The sequence below is a fragment of the Eptesicus fuscus genome, chromosome 13 (genome assembly GCF_027574615.1).
Source record: "Eptesicus fuscus isolate TK198812 chromosome 13, DD_ASM_mEF_20220401, whole genome shotgun sequence".
Classification (NCBI taxonomy): domain Eukaryota; kingdom Metazoa; phylum Chordata; class Mammalia; order Chiroptera; family Vespertilionidae; genus Eptesicus; species Eptesicus fuscus.
Genome location: NC_072485.1, coordinates 83,795,887 through 83,813,915, shown reverse-complemented (window position 1 = coordinate 83,813,915; position 18,029 = coordinate 83,795,887). Strand labels below are relative to the sequence as shown.

Here is an 18,029-nt window from a genome sequence, read left to right as displayed (position 1 = left end):
ACAGAGGTCAGCGACACCGACACCAAGACCGGCCTGGCTGAAGCCGAGGGCCCAGCCCCTCCCTCCCCCGCCCACCTCCCTCGGCTGGGCAAGTCCTGGAGGAGCCTCCCAGCAAACCCCTCTGGGAACAGGAGCCCTGGGGCTGAGGGGATGGCAGGGGCCAACAGGAGCCATGAGCCACCGCAGGGGTGGACAGAGGCTGCCGCCAGGCTGTGGGTGATCACAACTCCTGACCCCTCGAGAGGAAAACCAGCGTTTTAAGTGGAATCCCCCCAATGTGGGGGCTTTTGAAAAAGGAGCTCCAATGCGGTGTAATTCACACCCAGAGGCCGCGGGTACCACCTGTGTAACCACTTCCTTCTCCCAAACAGGGCCCGCCCCAGCAGGTCCCAGGTCCCAGAACCCCGTCCCCCACCGGCCCACCCTCCCTCAGGTCATGCTTTCCTGTGTCGTGGGGGACCTGATGCTGGGGCCACTCTGTTGTGGGGTACACAGCATTGCTAGCACCCCACCTTTAACTGCTGGCACCTGGGGGAAGCACTGAGCTGCCTGGGGGAGGCGAGCCCCTCCAAGGGGGATGCCAGGAGAGTCAGAAAGGGCAGCGGGACCCAGTCTTGTGTGACAGGCAACACCCCAGCCCTGAGGGAGGGAGGCGCCCCAGCCTCTAACAGAGCAAGGGTGGCCTGGGGAGTCAGTCACCCTAAGGACTGGGGGCGGCGAGGGCAGCAGGGGCCGCAGGGACGGGAGGAGGCCTGGGACACCCTCCTGTCACCAGAAAGCACTGTGATGTCTGGGCCCAGAGTGGTGGCTGGGCTGGAGGCTGGGCTGATGGCTGTCCAGGGATCAGTGGGGACAGAGACAAAGCAGCAGCCAGGTGGGCGTACGGGTCCTGAGGCCGGTGGCTGCAGCTCCCAGGCCGAGTGCGCCTAGCCAGGCCAGGCCAGGCCAGGCCAGGCCGGTGGCCACCCGGAAGTGCTGCAAGCGTCACCTTCCCTGCGGCCCCCTTGCTGGGGCTCCGTGACTGCCCAGAGCAGCCTCCGCGGCGTCCTGGAGGCGAGGCCTGTGACCGGGAGTGGAGTGGCTTCCACTGGGGCAGGGCCCGGCCCCCTGGCCACTGGAGAACCCCCTTCCCTTTCCTGACTGTCCAGGAGGGGGAGCCGTGGGAGGGCAGAGGACAGCGTCGTGACAGCCCTGGTGCAGGCGAGGCTGAGCCCGTGGGCGGCCAGGGAGAGCTCTGCCTCTGGGCTTGGCGCTGGAGGCCTGTCCCCGTCCCCGTCCCGGTCCGCCGGCCCTCACCCCCACAGGGAGAGAACCCGTGCCCTTCCACGGTCCCTCGCTACCACAATGCCCGGCTCGCACGGAGGACGCAGAGCGGCCAGCACCTGCTTGTCCTGCCCACCTGACCCCGGCAGCCCACCGCCTCCAGCTTCCTGTTTACCTGTGGCTTCCCCACGGAATCCCTGTGCACACCCCCACTCACACGAGTGTGCACATGAGGCTCCGCCCCTCCCCTGCTCCACTCCATCCCATCCAGACTGTTCCTCACGTCCCCGGGCAGCCCTGTTCTTGGCCCAAGTCCACTGTGGGTAGGGGCGGACCAGACCGGTCTCCTGGCCATTTCAAACCGCGAGTGTACGCCACCCGGAGCGGAGTATATGCCACCTGCAGCACCCTCGCGGGCGTGGGCTCCGTCACGGGGAGCTCGAGCAGCTGGCAGCCTCCCGCTCTCAGCCCTCGTCATGCTGAGCTGCCCAAGTCCTCGTGGCCGCTCCATTTCCGCTCCCTTGGCGAGGCCCCACGTCCGGGCGGTGCGGCGCTCTGTATGACACGTGACCCCACCCGTGATTCGGGCAGCGGAGACGGCTCTCCCTGGAAGACTGTTGCCCTGCAGATGGCCCGGGACAGCGCTCTGTGCAGCAGCTCTGACGTCGCAATGACCTATACGCCAGGTGCTCACAGCCAGGTCCTGCCGAGAGCCCGGGGCTGTGGGCAGCAGCACCGACCCTGAGCGGCCAGCGCAGGCTCCTCTCTGCAGCCCGGGAACCAGGCCCGAGCAGCATCCTCAGGCTGGGGTTCCCGGGAGGAGCCCGCCCTCTCGTGCAGGGTGAGGAGCCAGCAAAGGGCTCCCCAGGGCCTGGAGACCAGCAGGCAACGACATGAGCCTGAGGAACAGGAGGAAAACCAGACACTGGGGGTCCGGACTTGGCCACACCTCAGGGGGTGTGACCACCCCCGCCCCACCCCCCGCCCCACAGAGAGACACACGCGGGGCCCAGGTTTCACCACTTTAATAGATACTCTAACTCGTCTGTACAAATTGAAAACAGCATCTTCAGTTACAAATGTATCTAAGTAATAAGGCTGAGCACTCTCCAGGCCTGGTCCGCGTGGGCCCGTGTCACCGGCTGCCAGGGACCAGGGAACAAGTCACACACTCGGAGCCCCACACGCCAGCCAAGAACAGGTCGCTCTGAACCCAGGGCTTTAAGACACGATGGACGCGGGGCTGAGAAATGGGCAAGGAGACGCGACACGTACACACGAGGACACCCGTGCCCGCCCAGCCCTCCCACAGAAGACGGGCACACGGCACTGCGTGGCCAAGGAGCCCCCCGTCCAGGAGTGCCTCCGCCCTCAGGCCTCGCTCCCAGGAGCCACGCCCCTCCTCCCGGCCCCTCCCCCGTCCCCATCACAAACATGGTTTCAGAAACCTGAGGACAAGCGCCAGCACCCACCCGAGCTCACAGCAGAGGAACAAATAAATATGGGGACGCACCACACAAGCTAACGCCTCAGCCCTGTGGGCGCCACGACCCCACCCCACCCCACCCCAGGAAAAGAAAACCCAAGTGAGAACCCCGGCAGCACGGACGGTCCGGCTCCGCCGAGGTCAGACAGAGGACCCGGTGGCTGGACAGAGCGTGTGGTGTCTTCAAACAGAGATGGGAGCAGAAGCCCCCGGACTTCTGTCCTGGGCTTGGGGACCTTCCCACCCCACGTGGTCTACGGGCCCCCCCAAAGGTGGGCCTGGGGAAGTCTACTGAGCTGCACCCAAGGCCGCAGAGGGTGCGGGATTAGATTCAACCTCCTACTTCTGAAACGCGTGTAAGTGGCCGCTGTACAGGTTAAGCAAAATAATAAGGAAAGAGGAAAATGAAGCGAAAACCATGCACTTGAAAAAGGCCGGTGTGGGCGCTGCGCCGACAGGTCGCTGCTCACTGCTGCTTGCACTCCGAGGGCTGGCTGGGCTCCTTCTGTCAACGAGAGAGACAAGACTTGTGGAACCGTCCACGTCCCCCCGCCATTTCCCACCAACCAGGAAAACCAACACCCAAGTGTGCAACTCACTGTGGCTGAAAACATGGTTACTGCTAACGGACTTATGAAAGGGTAACAAGCCCAGCTGGTGTGGCTCAGTGGTTGAGCACTGACCTGTGAACCAGGAGTTCACCAGATTGAATCCAGGTCAGGGCACAGGCCCAGGGTTGCGGGCTCGATCCCCAGAGTGGGGTGTGCAGGAGGCAGCCGATCCAAGATTGTCGCTCATCACTGATGTTTCTATCCCTTCCTCTCTGAAGTCAAAACGTACATATTTCATAAAAGTAGCAAAAACGTAAGCCAACTTCCCAGAGAAATGTCACAGCAGAGCTGCCTCTTGTTTCAAGAGGCCCGTGAGACCCTCTCGTTGTGGGCAGGGCAGCAGGAGGCCCGGGCTGAGCGCTCACTTGTCAACCAGTGACAGGAGACCCCGTTTCCAGGCTGGAAGGCGGCTGGGAGCTCTGGGTGCCCAGGCACTGCCCCGTGAGTCAGCAGAACACCCCCTCCCCTCCCGCCCCCAACAGGACCCACACTGGAGTCCTGACGGCTCCTGCCCCAGCCCCACGCCAGGAGGGCCCCTCCTTGATAATGAGGAATGCCCGCAAAGCACGACTCCAAGATCCACAGACAAGCCGCAACCCTCCCAGGAGCCCCAAGTGGGAATGCTATCCTTTCAGACAAGGCAGAGGGGAGTCCCCCTCCCCTGAACCACTTCAATGTGCCCTGTCGTGTGCATCCCGACCCCTGAAACCACACCCACGCCCCATGCATGCGGTGGGGCAGCAGAGCAGGTGCCCCCATCCGTCCGAGCTAAGACTGCCAACCTCTCTGGACCCCACCCGGCCCGCCTATCGACTCGGCACCCAGGGCTGAGAAGAAGCACCTGGGACCACACCACCGACACCCTCAGCCGTGAGCTGGGCTCCAGCTGGTCTTTGGGAATCACATTTGAGGGATGAGAAAGTGCACGTAAAGGGGCACACAGACGAGCAGCAGCCTCGGACCCTGGTCCACGCTCCCGGTTGGCACACGTAATGGAAAGAGCACAGGCTGCCCAGGCCGGTGGCAGGCCTCCCTGGGCTGGGGCCTGCCCTGTCACATGCTCACCGAAACACCAAAACCACACACCTGACCAGCAGTCGTGGTCAGAGAGCTCAGCACAAGCAGCGTCCTTTCAGGGAAAGAGCCGTCCGTGGGCCAGGCCCCGCGCTGCGGCCGAGCAGAGTGCTCAGGGAGCTGCGGAGGTGACACGGGCTTTCCCGCTGCCCCGCGCCATGAACAACACATCCGCGTCACGTGACGCGGCGGACTGTATCAGCTGCGTGTGCTGCTTCCCGCAGGGAACACAAACTGCCTGCTGGTCTGCATGCAGCCCCAGCCTGGCTGTGGAGACGGGAAGAGGCCGCACCCACCCAAGGCCAGGAGGGCTGTGGACCCAGGACAGCACAGGCTGCAGGCCGAGCTCCTGCTTCATGCCAGTGCGACGGCAGCGTGGTCACTCCACGCCGATGACCAGGGAGAGGAGCTGGTGTTTCAAAGGCACAAACTTAAGTCAAACCCTTGCCAATCCGGGGACCAAAGAAGGGCTTGAGCGGCTAACAAGCGCCGCTGGGCATGGGGCGCTGTGGTCACACCCGGTCCTCCGCTGGGAGGCCCAGGCTGCACGGCGCGTGATGCTGAGGAGCTGGCAGGTGGGGCGTGAGCTTCGGGTACAACCTGGCAGACAAGCTCCCCAGACATGTGGGCGCAGCCACGCCAACACGCAGGTAGGTGATCAGCCCTGACCTAGCGCCCAGATCCTTGCACTTCACTGAGACGTACCTTCAGCCCGGTCTGCGCCCCACGAGCGAGACAGGACAGTGCGACAGACCGTCCAAGGCGCCGACGCCGACCTGAACTCACACCAGCACCAGGCGCCTCCTACAGGGAGCCCCGGTCCCGGCTCTCACAGGCACGGCCAGTCTGAACTGCCTCTGGCCATAGAACCCGACTTCCCAGAAGGCCACCTGCTGCCTACGTGTCTGCCTCCAGTTCCCAGCTTCCCCCCTGCTGCGCCCCAGCCCTGGCAGCAGTGAGTGTCCCACAGGCAAGCCCACATGGAGCGCGGCGACGATGGCCCACACAGGGACAGTGGCCCGGGCTTTGCTGCTGCTGAGACCAACAGCTGACCTGGCGTTGAGTCAGAACCGCAGCGACCTCAACACACGTGTTAATGCCACCCCACACGGGCAGTCGCTTTCCAGATAAGAAACTGGCACAAGCTCAGCACCCTCACTACCCACTGGCTGCACAACGGACAGATGCACGTCCAGGAACATCGCGGGATCGACTCCGACTGCCTGTGAGCGGGGGTGGCACGGGCGCAGGGCCCGAGGGAGCAGCAGGGGCAGGGAAGCGGGACGCCTCCAGGGTCAGGACCGCTGGCCCCCTGGCTCTGTGCCCCTGCAGACTGCCCAGGGCCTCCCTCCCCTCTGTCCTCTTCCGGGAGGGCAGTCCTGTTGTTGAGAAAAACGCCACACCAGTTACCCCTTGGCTGCGTGGTCAGCAAGAAACCCTGGGCTCGGCAAGCAGGAGCCACGAGTGGTTGTGGCCAGCCGGTTCCCCGGGCACACACAGAGCCCCCCACAAGACGGCTGGTCAGGAGGCCCGTGTCCGCCTGGCTCGTGCTCCCGCACAGCAGCCTGCTCTGTCCCCAGTCACAACAGGCATTGTCATAAAGCACAGATCAACAAATTGGAAGTTAGGAATGAATGGAATTCCACCTTACCTAGAAACGCATGATTAACAGACAAAAATTACACCTAAACGGGGAAGAAAATTGAAAGGCACGGTCAGCATGAGGAAAATGAAGGCACACGATCTTACAGGAGGGAGCAGCCCGTCTCAGTACGAAAGGGCTGCAGCTACGCCGAGCGGAGCCTCCACGCACAGCTGTGCCTTGCACCTGACTCTGCTGCTCTCCTTTGCGCACGGACTCTGACAAGTGCCTCTACAGAGGTGCCATCTGACAGAGGGACAGGGGACGGGGGACAGAGGGCTCACAAGGACAAGCCTGAGTCTGACTGCACGGCTGACAGTTCCAGCACTCACAGCACCACCCGCTCCCAACAGACACCTCGAGACGTCATGGGGGTGAGTGCCGACAACCCTCCACCTCTGCCAGGTCATGTGACCGCGTGGTGACAGTGCCCCCAGGATACAGGACGTGAGGGAACAGGAGGACGGACACCAGAAGGAAACAACAGGAGCCCAGCGCCCGCTGCCAGTGAGACGGGCAGAGAACACACCTGGGGCTCGGCACGGCAGTGTCAGGGGTCACCACCCAGTTCTGTTAACTGACAGACACCCCCCAACTCCTGTCCCCCAAGGGTGACGCACTCACAGCCGGCCCCAGGTCTGCGCGCCTCTCCGGCTGTCGCTCAGAGGTGAGCACAGGTGTGTTTTGAATAGCTGCCGTGATTGACAGGCCAACCTGAAACGATGCTCGTTTCGGTGAGCGCATTTACAGCGCTGACCCCGCATCGTTCCCCGCGGGAACTCCCGTGGTGAGCATGCGTTCACAGGGACACATGGTGTTACAGACGAGTGACAAGACCAGGCTTTGCACGCACAGCCTCGGGCACACTGCACTTGGGGAAAGACGGGGACACGCACACACGGGTGAACTAGTGGTGCGCGCTACGAAGGCCAGGTGACGTGAGGGAACGACTCCAGAGGCCTCCTGCGCAGACCAGAGCGAGTCCCAGGAAGGCGGCACTGCAGTCAGTACGAGTCAAGTGGCAAAGCACCTGGGTTTAAGCCAATCAAGAGCAGGAGTACAGCTCCGGACTTACAAGTAAAATTAACGGGGCTGTCCACTCATTTTTGTCATTTTTTTTAAAAAGCTTCCTACTTTACTTTAAATTATGAGAAATCTAGACATCATTTCTAAACATTCTCAGCCCAAGTACAATTGTAAATTATATTTACGTTTTCATTACGCTATTTAAAAAATAAGAACAACGCCCCCGCCCCCCCACAAAGTGCCATCTTTGCATCCTTTCCAAAAACAAGCACCCGAGTGCATCTGTGTGGTCAGTGACAGTGTCCCCAGAACGGGACTGGGGGAGGGGAACAGCCGCGAGGAGCTGGGGAGGCAGGCGCTGGGCACTCTCGCTCGCCGTCCAGGGCGCTGAGCAGTCCCGCTCCCTGTGTCCTGGTACCAGGCAACGTTCTAACTGGAGGGGAGAGGGGACGGTCCAGGTTCCTCACCCAGTGGGCGCGGGCGTGCTCAGCAGCACAGCACACGGGTCTGGGCAGCCCCAGAGCAACTCACCTTGAGGCTCGCGTCGGCATCGTCCTCTTCTTCCGCCTCCTCGTCTCCTTCGAGCTCCTGCATGGAGAGGAGGGGACAGGCGTCACCCTTCCGCTCAGGAGGAAAGCAACTGCTCCCCACCACGGACTGAAACGCCCTCTGGACTCATCCTGTTTCCGGTGTCTTTGGTGCTTAGCCCTGAATTCAACCTCGAGCTGATTCTGTGATTGAACCATCATTTCCTAAGAAGCTTTCCTATCAGCCAAACGCAGGGTCCACCGGGACACTGCCAGGGCATGTGCCATCTTTCTCAGTTCTCAACAGGGCCCACGTCTGACGGGTCACACAAAGGGATGTAACCAGGCCCCGGGGCTCACACGCTGTCCCCCCGCTCCCCGCCCGGAGCACTGAGCTGCCGCATACAAGCTGGCCTTACCTCCTCTTCTCCTTCCTCACCTTCTTCAAACTGAAAAAGAAGGGAACATGTTTTTAGGTTTTGAAAGTGTGGTGGCAACCCGACCCAGACACTGCCCTGTCCAGGGCCCCACTGGTCAGGCCTGCGGAAGGCAGGCGATCCTGCTCGGACTGAGCAGAGGGCAGCGTGACTCCAGGCCAAGTGCTAAGAGGCCATCTGCTGCTGGGCAGGCCTGGGCACCAACGCCACGGCTGGCCAGGGCCAGCGCCACAGGAATGCTCGCTCACAAGCCCTGCCCATTAATAGGATGCCAGTCAAAAGGACTAATAACGGGGGTGAAGAAAGGAGACTGCCAGCTGGGGTGCGCTGGGCCAACTAGGACACTGGCTGGCGCTGAGCTCAGCACACAGCAGCACACAGGAACCTGTGTCGTTTTCTGTCTCCGACAGGCTCAGGTACGGGTTTCCGGAGCTTCTACGTGCGCCCTTTCACAGGGCCGCCTTTGGAGGTCTGCAGAGGCCTGTCTCAAACCCATCTTACACTCGGCAGAGCTGGTCCTATGTGGGGGCGCACAGGCCCTGGGATGAGCCCACAACTCCCGCCTCCACTTCTTCGTGTGGCCAGCATTTCCTAAATCCTAAGTCTCAGCAAGCACTTGAGGTGGCCCAGCACGGGCCGAGCTGTGTGGACACATGCCCGAGCCCACCACGCCCTCCAGTCCGGACCACACAGCCCAGCAGGGCCTTCAGCACAGGAGTGGGGGGAGCAGGCCTCGCAAGCAAGGAAACCTAGAGGCACCAGGAGCCGCCAGAGCTCTAAAAGCAAGGGATGAACATCACCTGACACGCCCCTCCAGCAACGTGCTACACAACAGAACGTGGTGCCCAGCCAGCGTGGCTCAGTGGGTTCAGCGTTGACCTATGAACCAGGGGTCAGGGTTTGATCCCGGTCAGGGCATATGCCCACGTTTCGGCTCCATCCCAGTGTGGGGTGTGCAGGAGGCAGCCAATCAATGATTCTCATCATTGATGTCTCTCTCTCTCTCTCCCCCTCTCCCTTCCTCTCTGAAGTCAATGATATATATATATATATAATGAAACAGAACTTTGTGGCCAATAATCAGGACCCAAGGCAACCTGGGCTCTGGAGGAGACTGCCTCAGGTGATGGGCACAGGACTGGTAGGTCCTGGGAGGCTGTGCTCGGGGCCACCTCCCACTCTGGCTGGGGAGGGCTGGTCTCCATGCAGCGACCTTTCTGCGAGCGCGGGCCCACACCCGAGGTCACGGAGCCACAGGCCAGCACGCGTCGGCTCTGCTGCTGATGACTGCGGGGTACGGTCAGACCTCTGTGAATGAGGGTCCCTCCTGTTTGGCAGTCACCCAAAGCTTACAGGGACCGCCCCAGACGCCTGCCTCCTCCACTGTGGTGACCTCCCCTCTCCCTCCATGCCCCCCCAACCACCACCAGCAGCGCCACGTATCCTGGGCCGGGGCTCCGCAGACACATACATTGTCGTCATCCTCTATGGCCTCCCCCGTGAAGTACAGCACGGCCCTCGGGACTATCCGCTCACGGAAGAAGTGTCCAATCTCGAAGTCGGAGGCTAGTGTGAACTCGGAATCTTCATCCTGAGAGGGAAGCCCACGTGGTCACTCCCTTCAGTGGGACCGGCACGTGTGCTCACGTTCCCGCCCCGCACCACCCGCCCGGTGACAGCGCCCGAGGTTCAGCTGCTCTAAAGGCACAGCAACGGCAGGGAGGCAGAGTGCAGCCCACAGGGGCAACACGGGCTTGTGCCCCAGCGCAGAGAGCAGTGAACACAAATCCCAACCCCCGCCCGGGTTCAGGGAAGAGGAACAGATTACAAAGCAAGTAGGTATCTAGTTAGGAAACACACACTCTATCAGCCAAGTAAGAGCCCTCGATAACGACACACATCTTACCAGCGATTCTCCATCCCCGGACGCTAGAAAAAACAGAACACACCCAGGTTACACTGAGAAGCAGATCGCCCAGCTCCACTCGGGAAGCGCGCTGCAGAGACAGCGGAGGGCCTCCCAGCTCAGCTTTAACCTGTGCCTCCTGGTGGGCGCCCACTGCACCTGTGCCCGCTCCCCCGCACCCTGTGCGGGCACCCAGCTGCAGGACGCCAACCTTCCGAGGCCCTGACGCCGTTTAAACGTTAGCAGGTGGAAGGCGTGCCGAGTGGCGCAGACTGAGGCCACGGAGCGCCCCTGTGCTGAGTGGGCTTGAACTCGGGTCCTGCAGAGCCTCAGTGACCGTGCGGCAGACAAGGCCGTCAGTGAGGCTCCCAGAGGGCAGCACCGCACTCCTGTCTGCGAGGAGGGAGCGAGCATGCTGACCCCTGGCTGCGGGTGAGAAACTGCCCTGTGTGCCGGGGGCACGATCCCTGCCCACCCCAGAGCACCTCAACTCCACACGAACCATGACGCTGAGAGTCGGTTCCACACACGACAGACTGTGCTGGACTGAGGGTGACGGGCAGACCAGGAATCAGACCCGCCCTCAGTGAAGCCAGTGACATTCAATCGATGAAGGGATTCGAATCCCTAATCTTAACGGTGCTGGTCCGAGGCCCTCCCTGAACTGCGGGCCTCATTCCTGCCTGTCCATCCTCTGGAGTCTCCGCCTCTCCCCAGGCTGTGGCACACGAGCACCCCACGGCTGTTTAAGATTCAGGTTTGGGGGCCCTGGCCTGAGGGTTAGGGATCAGTACAAGGACCTCCCCAACTTGACTTCTGGACCCGTTTTGTAGGTTTAAGGACCAAGAGGCTGCTGGACTGGCCATCTTATGTTTCTTTCCTTTCAAAAATCACTTCATCCATTTTGATGTTTTTCTGGCTACCCCATCCCTGCCCCACTCTCACCGTGTTTTCATGGAGCTCATCACGTGTAGGGATGTTCATGTGATTGCTGTGAACACAGCAACATGGAGCTATAACGTACGTGCCATAAAGCTCACCCCACCAGGTGTGAAGTCAACGTTGCCTGTAGGCTCGGTGCTGTGCAGCCACCGCAGTTCTAGAGACCACCCACGAAGGATCGATGCCCACACCCGCGAGTCTCCTTGGTTCCGTTTTGATTTCATCCATCATTTTAAATCCAGTTTTAAGGAAACTCCCCACAGATCAAAGTGCCTCTGAGTCATGACTCCACGCAGGCTCGGAGGGATCTTCCCACACAGGGACACGAAGGGGCCACGTTTGTGGCTACTCTCGCCCCCTAACCAGCACACACTGGCACTCTCTGGGCTCAAAGACAAGTCGCAGAAAACATCCACGACGAGGAGACAGGACAGCGGGGGGAGCGGGAGCGGGACGAAGGGGCACTGGGCTCAGAGACAAGGTCAAAAGTCAACGGCTCAGGCCTGAGGAGCTGCGTGAGGCGCTGCCTGACGGCCCGAAGGCGCCGGGTCCTGGGGCAGAGCTGGCAGCTCTTCATCTCCAACTGGTTTTCGGGGGGAAGGGGAAGGGCCAATGGTTTCCGCGTCTCTGTGCGTGAGCACAGCCGGCTGCTCCGCCTTCACGCTCTCTCAAGATCAGGAAATGACACTCAGTGTCCAAGGAACTTACTCTGAGCCAGGAGCTCGCCTTTCCCGCTGGGGCCACCTTTATTGTATTTTACCGCTCGGGGCAACACTCAAAACAGAAGCTTCCAAGCTCTGCTTCGGCCCCAAGCGTCTCACGATGGCGATCCAAACACTGAGCGCCCCAACAGATACATTTCCAAACGCCTGGGCCCCACCACGTCCTGGGTGAGGCAGAGGGCGGGCAGCTGCGCCAGCGTGACCGCAGTGCGCGCAGTGACCGGTGCCGCAGAGCTGAGCTGCAGCACAGGGGCTGCGAGCAGCCTGGAGACAGAGGGAGGCGTGGGAGGGCCCCTGCAGGCACTCTGGGCTTTCTACAATGGAGTTTGGGGTGCTGTCTCGGCCCCCCTTCCTGCTGCAAGGACCCCACTGCTGCCCCCGGCACCCCGTGAGCACAAGTGCCTCTGGCACAGCGCCGTCCCCTTACCAGCCCAGCTCGCCTGGGGACCAGGACTGGACTCTGAGGATACAAGCTCTTACATAAGCACAGGTCCCCGCTATCCAAAAGCAGAGGGTTCCTATGAAATTGTTCTTAAGCGGCCAGGCGGAAAGCCAAGCAGCAATTATCGTTCATTTAGATGGAAATGTTTTCAGTGTTCTCAGAACCAAAAAGTAACTCCAAATCATACCCAATTGCACACAAAGCCTAAAACACCAGCACGTGGTGAAAGCAGAACGCCGTGATCAACACACACACACACACTCTCTGCACGCCTGCCAATCCCCTAGCGGCACTTTACCCACGAGTCCCCACCTGGCTGCTGGCAGCACCAGCCCTGGCAGCTTTCAAGCGCCCTCGGCCTGCACACAGTGCGGATGGCGGCTGCAGGCAGGATCAGCGCACGCGCTGTGTCTTTATTTTGCTCATCAGGATGGAACTCCCGCCCGGTCTCATGCCGAGCGTCACCCTGTGGAGCTCTTAGGCTCTGCTCACACCTCAGTGTGCGTCCTGTTAACGAACGCGCAGGATCACGGGCAAAGCCCAGGTCCCACCGCCAGAGCTGGGGCTGGAGGCAAAGGTGCCGAGCGTGGTCCTGGGAAGGGGCTCGGGGGCCACGCGCACTGCTCGAGGCGCCCCCGTCCCAGCAACGGCTCGTGCAAAAGGAACGCTGAGAGCTATGTCGCTTCTCCCCTTCTTTCGTAAAAACCAAAACCCTCTCCCATTTCTCTGGGTCAGTGAGAGGTGCCCTCCTGCAGGTCTTTTGTAAAAGCCAAGCGGCGGGACAGGGGCTTTCGGAAAGCAGGGACACCTGTCCATCACCCGCCTCACAGCCACCCTCACCTTTCAGCGGACTGAAGAAGTTGAAAAAGGAATCGTTGGGGACTTGCTTGGTGATGGTTCTGACGGTGCCTCGACCCTTGTGTTTCTGTTTTTTCTTGATCGTTTTGACTGTAACGTTTTTTCCTTTCTTCCAGTCAATAGTGCACCTACAGGGGCAAGACAGCCGTCAATACAGTCTCCGTGAGAAAAGCCGACGACAAATGCAGGTAACAAGCAAACCACGGCTCTACGCTTAACCTGGAAGTTTCACCAACCCACCTGCAAGCACACATCCTCGCCCAGGAAGCTCGCCTGCAGGCAGTTAGAAACGGGCTGCCTGCCTCACCCTGACCGGAAGCACTGCCTCCAGCGCGGCTTCTGCAGCGCAAGGGCGCCAGCGCCCAGGCCCCTCCTCGGGCTGGAGGCTGCAGCGTGTTTCCTGCGAAGAACCCTGACCATGGCCGGGCAAAGGCACCTCCAGAGCCGCTCACCTGCTGCCCCTGGACAGACCACCCCCACCCCCGAGTGCACCTGAAGTCACCACTCAAACCCCAATTCTCAAGGCAACTGAGCGGGACAAGCTGGAGAAAGGAAGCAGGCGGCCACGGCCAACGCCGATGAGCCGTGCAAAGCACACCAGCTGCTAGTGTGCGGAGGGGCGGGCGGAGCACAGGAGCTTTCTCTCCCACCGAGTCACCGCGGACCAACAGGTAACACCTGACAGCACCTGACCAGTGTCGGCTCTAGAAAGCCTGGAGCGCTGCCCTGGGCCATGGCCCTTTCTCAGCTCCCCTGGCCGGGTGGGCCCAGCAGGGCTTGAGGTCTGGATCGCCCGACAGGGAGCGTCGTGAGGACAAGCACCAGGTTTCAGTGAGAAGTGACGTTTCAACCGCGGAAAACAAGTGCCAAAGCACCTCCCACGCCCAGGAGGAGTGACTCGGACGGCACGCACTCCTTGGCGACCGGCACACTGAGGTCGCCGAGGTGCTCACCCCGGAGTCAAGGACAAGCACACCGCCCGATCTGCAGAGCAAGCCGCTGGCCGCACTGCTCTGCGCGGACACCACCACCACTGGGGCTGACGGCCACGCCTCACGGTGGGGCCTGGGGAACCGATCCCCTCACGAAAACGAGGGAGCCGGACCACTGCCCCAAAGCCTTCACAGAACCACGTGATCCCTCCCCCAGCGCTGCCATCACATCCCCAAACAGAAAACGACTTCCTCGTGGTCTACGGGGCTTTGGGCAAGTTCAAGACTTCCAGCTTCACCCCATTTCTATCTGACAAAGTTCTCGGGCGAAACGGCGTTCCTTACCCGTCACAGTCAACGATTTCAGGGCCTTCGAAGGAGAAGGGGTCGGCCTTGTCCGGCTCGGACTTCATCTTGTACGTCTTGGTCAGGACTGAATTGGTGAAGTAGTCGTTGGGCTCAAAGTGGAACTCTAACACAAAAGACTGAAGACAGAGACGCAGGGTGAGCACCCCTAAAATCTACAGACACCCAGTGACGGACTTGGTAAGCCACAGTGCTTCCCGGGACCAGCCCCCCTTCAGCAGCACACACAGGCAGAAGCCAACAGCGTGGCGACGTAACAAGAAAAACGTCTTCACTGCAAAAAGCAGCGGCACAAGGTAAAGCCAGTGGCAGGGCGGGCGGGGCCTGTGCGTCTCCTCCCGGGAGGTGGAGCTCTTGGTGGGGTGAGGGTCTGGAGGGAGAAGCTGGGCATCGACAGCCACGCCCTCCTCTCCTTTATCTCCGGGGTGCAGGCAGAGCTCGGCTGTCTTTGCTCTGCAGTGGAAGTGGCAAGACCCCACGTGGGGGAGGAAAGTCAACACAAGCGCCCCCCGACAAGTTCCCTTCAGCCACAGAGCAGTCTGCAACCTGGAGAGAGAGCTGCACCGGGAGAATGGGCACGGGCGTGCAAAGCGGCAGCCATGGCCGGCACAGAGGACACGCACACTCAGGAGCACCGAAGCAAATGAACAATAAAACAAAACGTAGTCTACTAGTAAGTGTTTTGGGAAATACTCACACAAGGTAAATAGCTTTATAAACTGTTTTTTAAGTTTTGTGTTTACAAACTTCCAGTATATTTTTTCTATCTATTACACACACGAGGCCCGGTGCACAAAATTCATGCGGGGGGGGGGGGGGGGGGGGGGGCTGTCCCCTCAGCCCAGTCTGCACCCTCTCCAATCCGGGACCTCAGGGGATGTCCAACTGCTGGTTTAGGCCCGAAACCGGCAGTCGGACATCCCTCTCACAATCCGGGACCACTGGCTCCTAACTTCCTAACTGCTCACCTGCCTGCCTGATTGCCCCTAACTGGCCCCCCCCCCCCCAACCGCCTCTGCCTGATCGTCCCTTACTGCCACCCCCCCCCCCCCGCTGGCCTGGTCGCCCCCAACGGCCCCCCTGCCAGCCTGGTCACCCCACACAGCCTGCTGTTTAGTTGTTTGGTAGTCCCTCACTACACCCCCTGCCGGCCTGGTCACCCCATGCAGCCTGCTATTCAGTCATTTGGTCGTCCCTCACTAACCCCCCTGCCGGCCTTGGCGTCCCAGGCAGCCTGCTGGTTGTGATGGCGTCCCAGACAATTTGCATATTCCTCTATTATTAGATTGACTCCAGAGAGGAAGGGAGAGGGAGAGACAGAAACATCAATGATGAGAGAGAATCACCAATCAGTTGCCTCCCGCATGCCCCATACTGGGATCGAGCCTGCAACCCAGGCATGTGCCCCTGACTGGAACTGAACTCGGGACCCCTCAGTCCACAGGCTGACACTCTATCCACTGAGCCAAACCAGCCAGGCCTATACATTTTTTTTTAAATATTATTTTTATTGATTTCAGAGAAGAAGGAAGAGGGAGAGAGAGAAACATCAACGATGAGAGAATCATGGATCAGCTGCCTCCTGCACGCCCCACACTGGGGATCGAGCCCACAACCCGGCACGTGCCCTGACCGGAATTCCAACCAGTGACCTGTTTCCTGGATCAACGCTCAATAGCTGAGCCACACTGGTTGGACTGTAAATAGCTTTTTGAAGGGTGGCTTGGCAATATCAAAATAACTAACAAACTAAGAAAAACCACCTGTGACCTCACGCTCCTCTCTCGAGGAAGGCCTTCTACTTGAGGAGATGCAGAGTGGACGCAGGAAGCTGTGCACTTTCCTTCACCCCGCCCGCTGATCAAGGACAAAGAAGCCTGTCCTGGTAAGTGAGCGAAGGAGCGTCTGTGAAGGCCAAGTCTGGGTTCAGACCGCCTGGGGCAACCCCACTGCTCGGAGCGCAAGTCACTGCGCTTTCCTCATCTGTACAGTGAAAATGACACCCTCCCTCTCCGAGTTGAAGACTGATCCATGGAAGCAGCACTTAGAACACAAAAGGGGAGTGAGACAGGGTTCTCCAAAGAAGGGGTGAAGGGAGAGAGAGGCCACGACAGCACGAGAGCACAGACACGGGATCAGAGACGGGACACCCAGTCAGTGTCTGGAAGGATGGCAGCAGGGTCTGGCCAGGAGATGTCCACTGACCTTTGCCAGAGCCGTGTGGGCTGGAAAGGAAGGATGGTGAACAAATACAAGGCACTGGTCTGGCGGGTCCAGGTTCAGCAGGACAGGGAGGCAGCCGCGGGGAACCGTCCCTGTCCCTCCCTCCCAGCATGAAGAGGGAGATGGGAGGGACCACTGGGCCATGACCACAATGCGGACCGGCTGGGCGAACGAACGTTGTGCTGGACTCGGTCCTTCCGCACCCGGTCTGTCCGGGGAGAGTGCTTCCCTTTCCCCTCCCGGCCCAGGTCCTACCCACCCAGGTCATTTCCTTTCTTCCTATTTTCTGACTTTCCCTTCCCCGTGGCCTCTGTTTATCTAGATTAGCCCAAATGCACTGGGGTGAATTAAAGTGTTTAACGGACCAACAAAAAGGGCCAAGGGTGAGGCCACCGCATTCGTGCCCCTCCCACACTGGTTCACGGTGGTCTCTACCCAGCAGGGGAGTCGCCGCTGCTGTCTTCGCCATAGTCCTGCCGAGACATGGCGTGTCCAGCCCCTGCGGTGAAGGTGGACAAGAGACACGGGATTCTCCCAAAACAGAGACCATAAATGTTATTACAAAAGAGAGGAAAGACACGTTGCGAGCAGGAGCAGAACTGACCACCTCGGGGCCTCACGGATGCTCACCTCCGCTGACCCAGCCGTTCCACTAACAGAACTGTCAGTAGCTTAACAGGATGCTGACCCTGATGCAGCCATTCAGAACGGGGTGGGGGTGGGGCACACAGGGGATGCTACGGAACCATCTACACCAACAGGTGCAGGAAGAACGCTGTCCCACCCAGCCGAGTGTGTGGGTGGAAGGAGCAGCACGACAGTGTCTCACGCTCTCACTTCACGCCCCTTGCTGCCGCATAGGAGCAATGGCCGCGGAGAGGGGAAAGGAGGTGGGGGCGGGGCGGGGCGGGGCCAATGCACCCGGCCCTTCATTCTGAAGCTGGGGGCTTTTTCTCGAGCTTTCATGTCCTAGGTATTTCATGTAACTGGACAGGACGAGGCTGAGGGAGACTGGCTGGAGCATCTCTCTAGGTGCTGGAGACCGTCTCGATTTTCTGAGTTTTTAGAGCGAGCACACAGGACTCACGAGGAACACTGGCTCGTGGCCTACCCGCTCGGGCACTAGTCCTCGGGAGCCACATCCGACACATGGCGAGAAAGAAGAAAGGGAATCAATGAAAAAAGGAAACGTCAATAAAGTGAATCCAGACGAACGACAGGCGAGAAAGCAGTGGAAGGAAAAACTCACAGAATCATACAAGTGTGCTCACACGGGAAAGAGCATTCACATCTTATCAGACCACCATGGCCACAGGTGGTCCCCAGGGGGCGCTATGGCAAAGCCTCTGCACAGAGAGGAGCCCAGACTGGGAGAGGCTGAGAAGAGGGCCCCAGGCTACCCCCGAGGCTGCAGGAGGAGAAAAGGGGTCGTCCCCGCCACCAGAGTGGCCCTCAGCCTGGAGCAGACATCTGTGGCTCATGCCCACACGTCACCTGCAGAGGGAGAGCAGGATGTCACTCCCGGAGTACAGCAGACAGGGAAGGGAAGGGACATATATAGGCATGTCTCCC

The 18,029-nt window shown here is 60.3% G+C and overlaps 1 protein-coding gene across 5 annotated transcripts in view; it reads right to left on the bottom strand.

Moving 5' to 3' along the window:
* Window positions 1–2,272: 2,272 nt before the first annotated feature.
* Window positions 2,273–18,029, bottom strand: part of NAP1L4 (nucleosome assembly protein 1 like 4) — a 34,344-nt gene continuing 18,587 nt past the window's right edge. For 4 of the 5 annotated variants that reach the window (XM_008161014.3, XM_028138322.2, XM_054725149.1 and 1 more), the window contains exons 9-15: window positions 14,214–14,353; window positions 12,919–13,064; window positions 9,973–9,995; window positions 9,538–9,657; window positions 8,049–8,078; window positions 7,634–7,690; window positions 2,273–3,254 (exon numbers count right to left, since the gene is read on the bottom strand). In XM_008161014.3, coding sequence (XP_008159236.1) covers window positions 3,216–3,254; window positions 7,634–7,690; window positions 8,049–8,078; window positions 9,538–9,657; window positions 9,973–9,995; window positions 12,919–13,064; window positions 14,214–14,353 — 555 coding nt within the window. In that variant the 3' untranslated portion in view covers window positions 2,273–3,215. Of the gene's footprint in view, window positions 3,255–6,085; window positions 6,120–7,633; window positions 7,691–8,048; window positions 8,079–9,537; window positions 9,658–9,972; window positions 9,996–12,918; window positions 13,065–14,213; window positions 14,354–18,029 lie in introns of all 5 variants that reach the window. The other variant, XM_028138323.2, reaches the window with a different exon arrangement.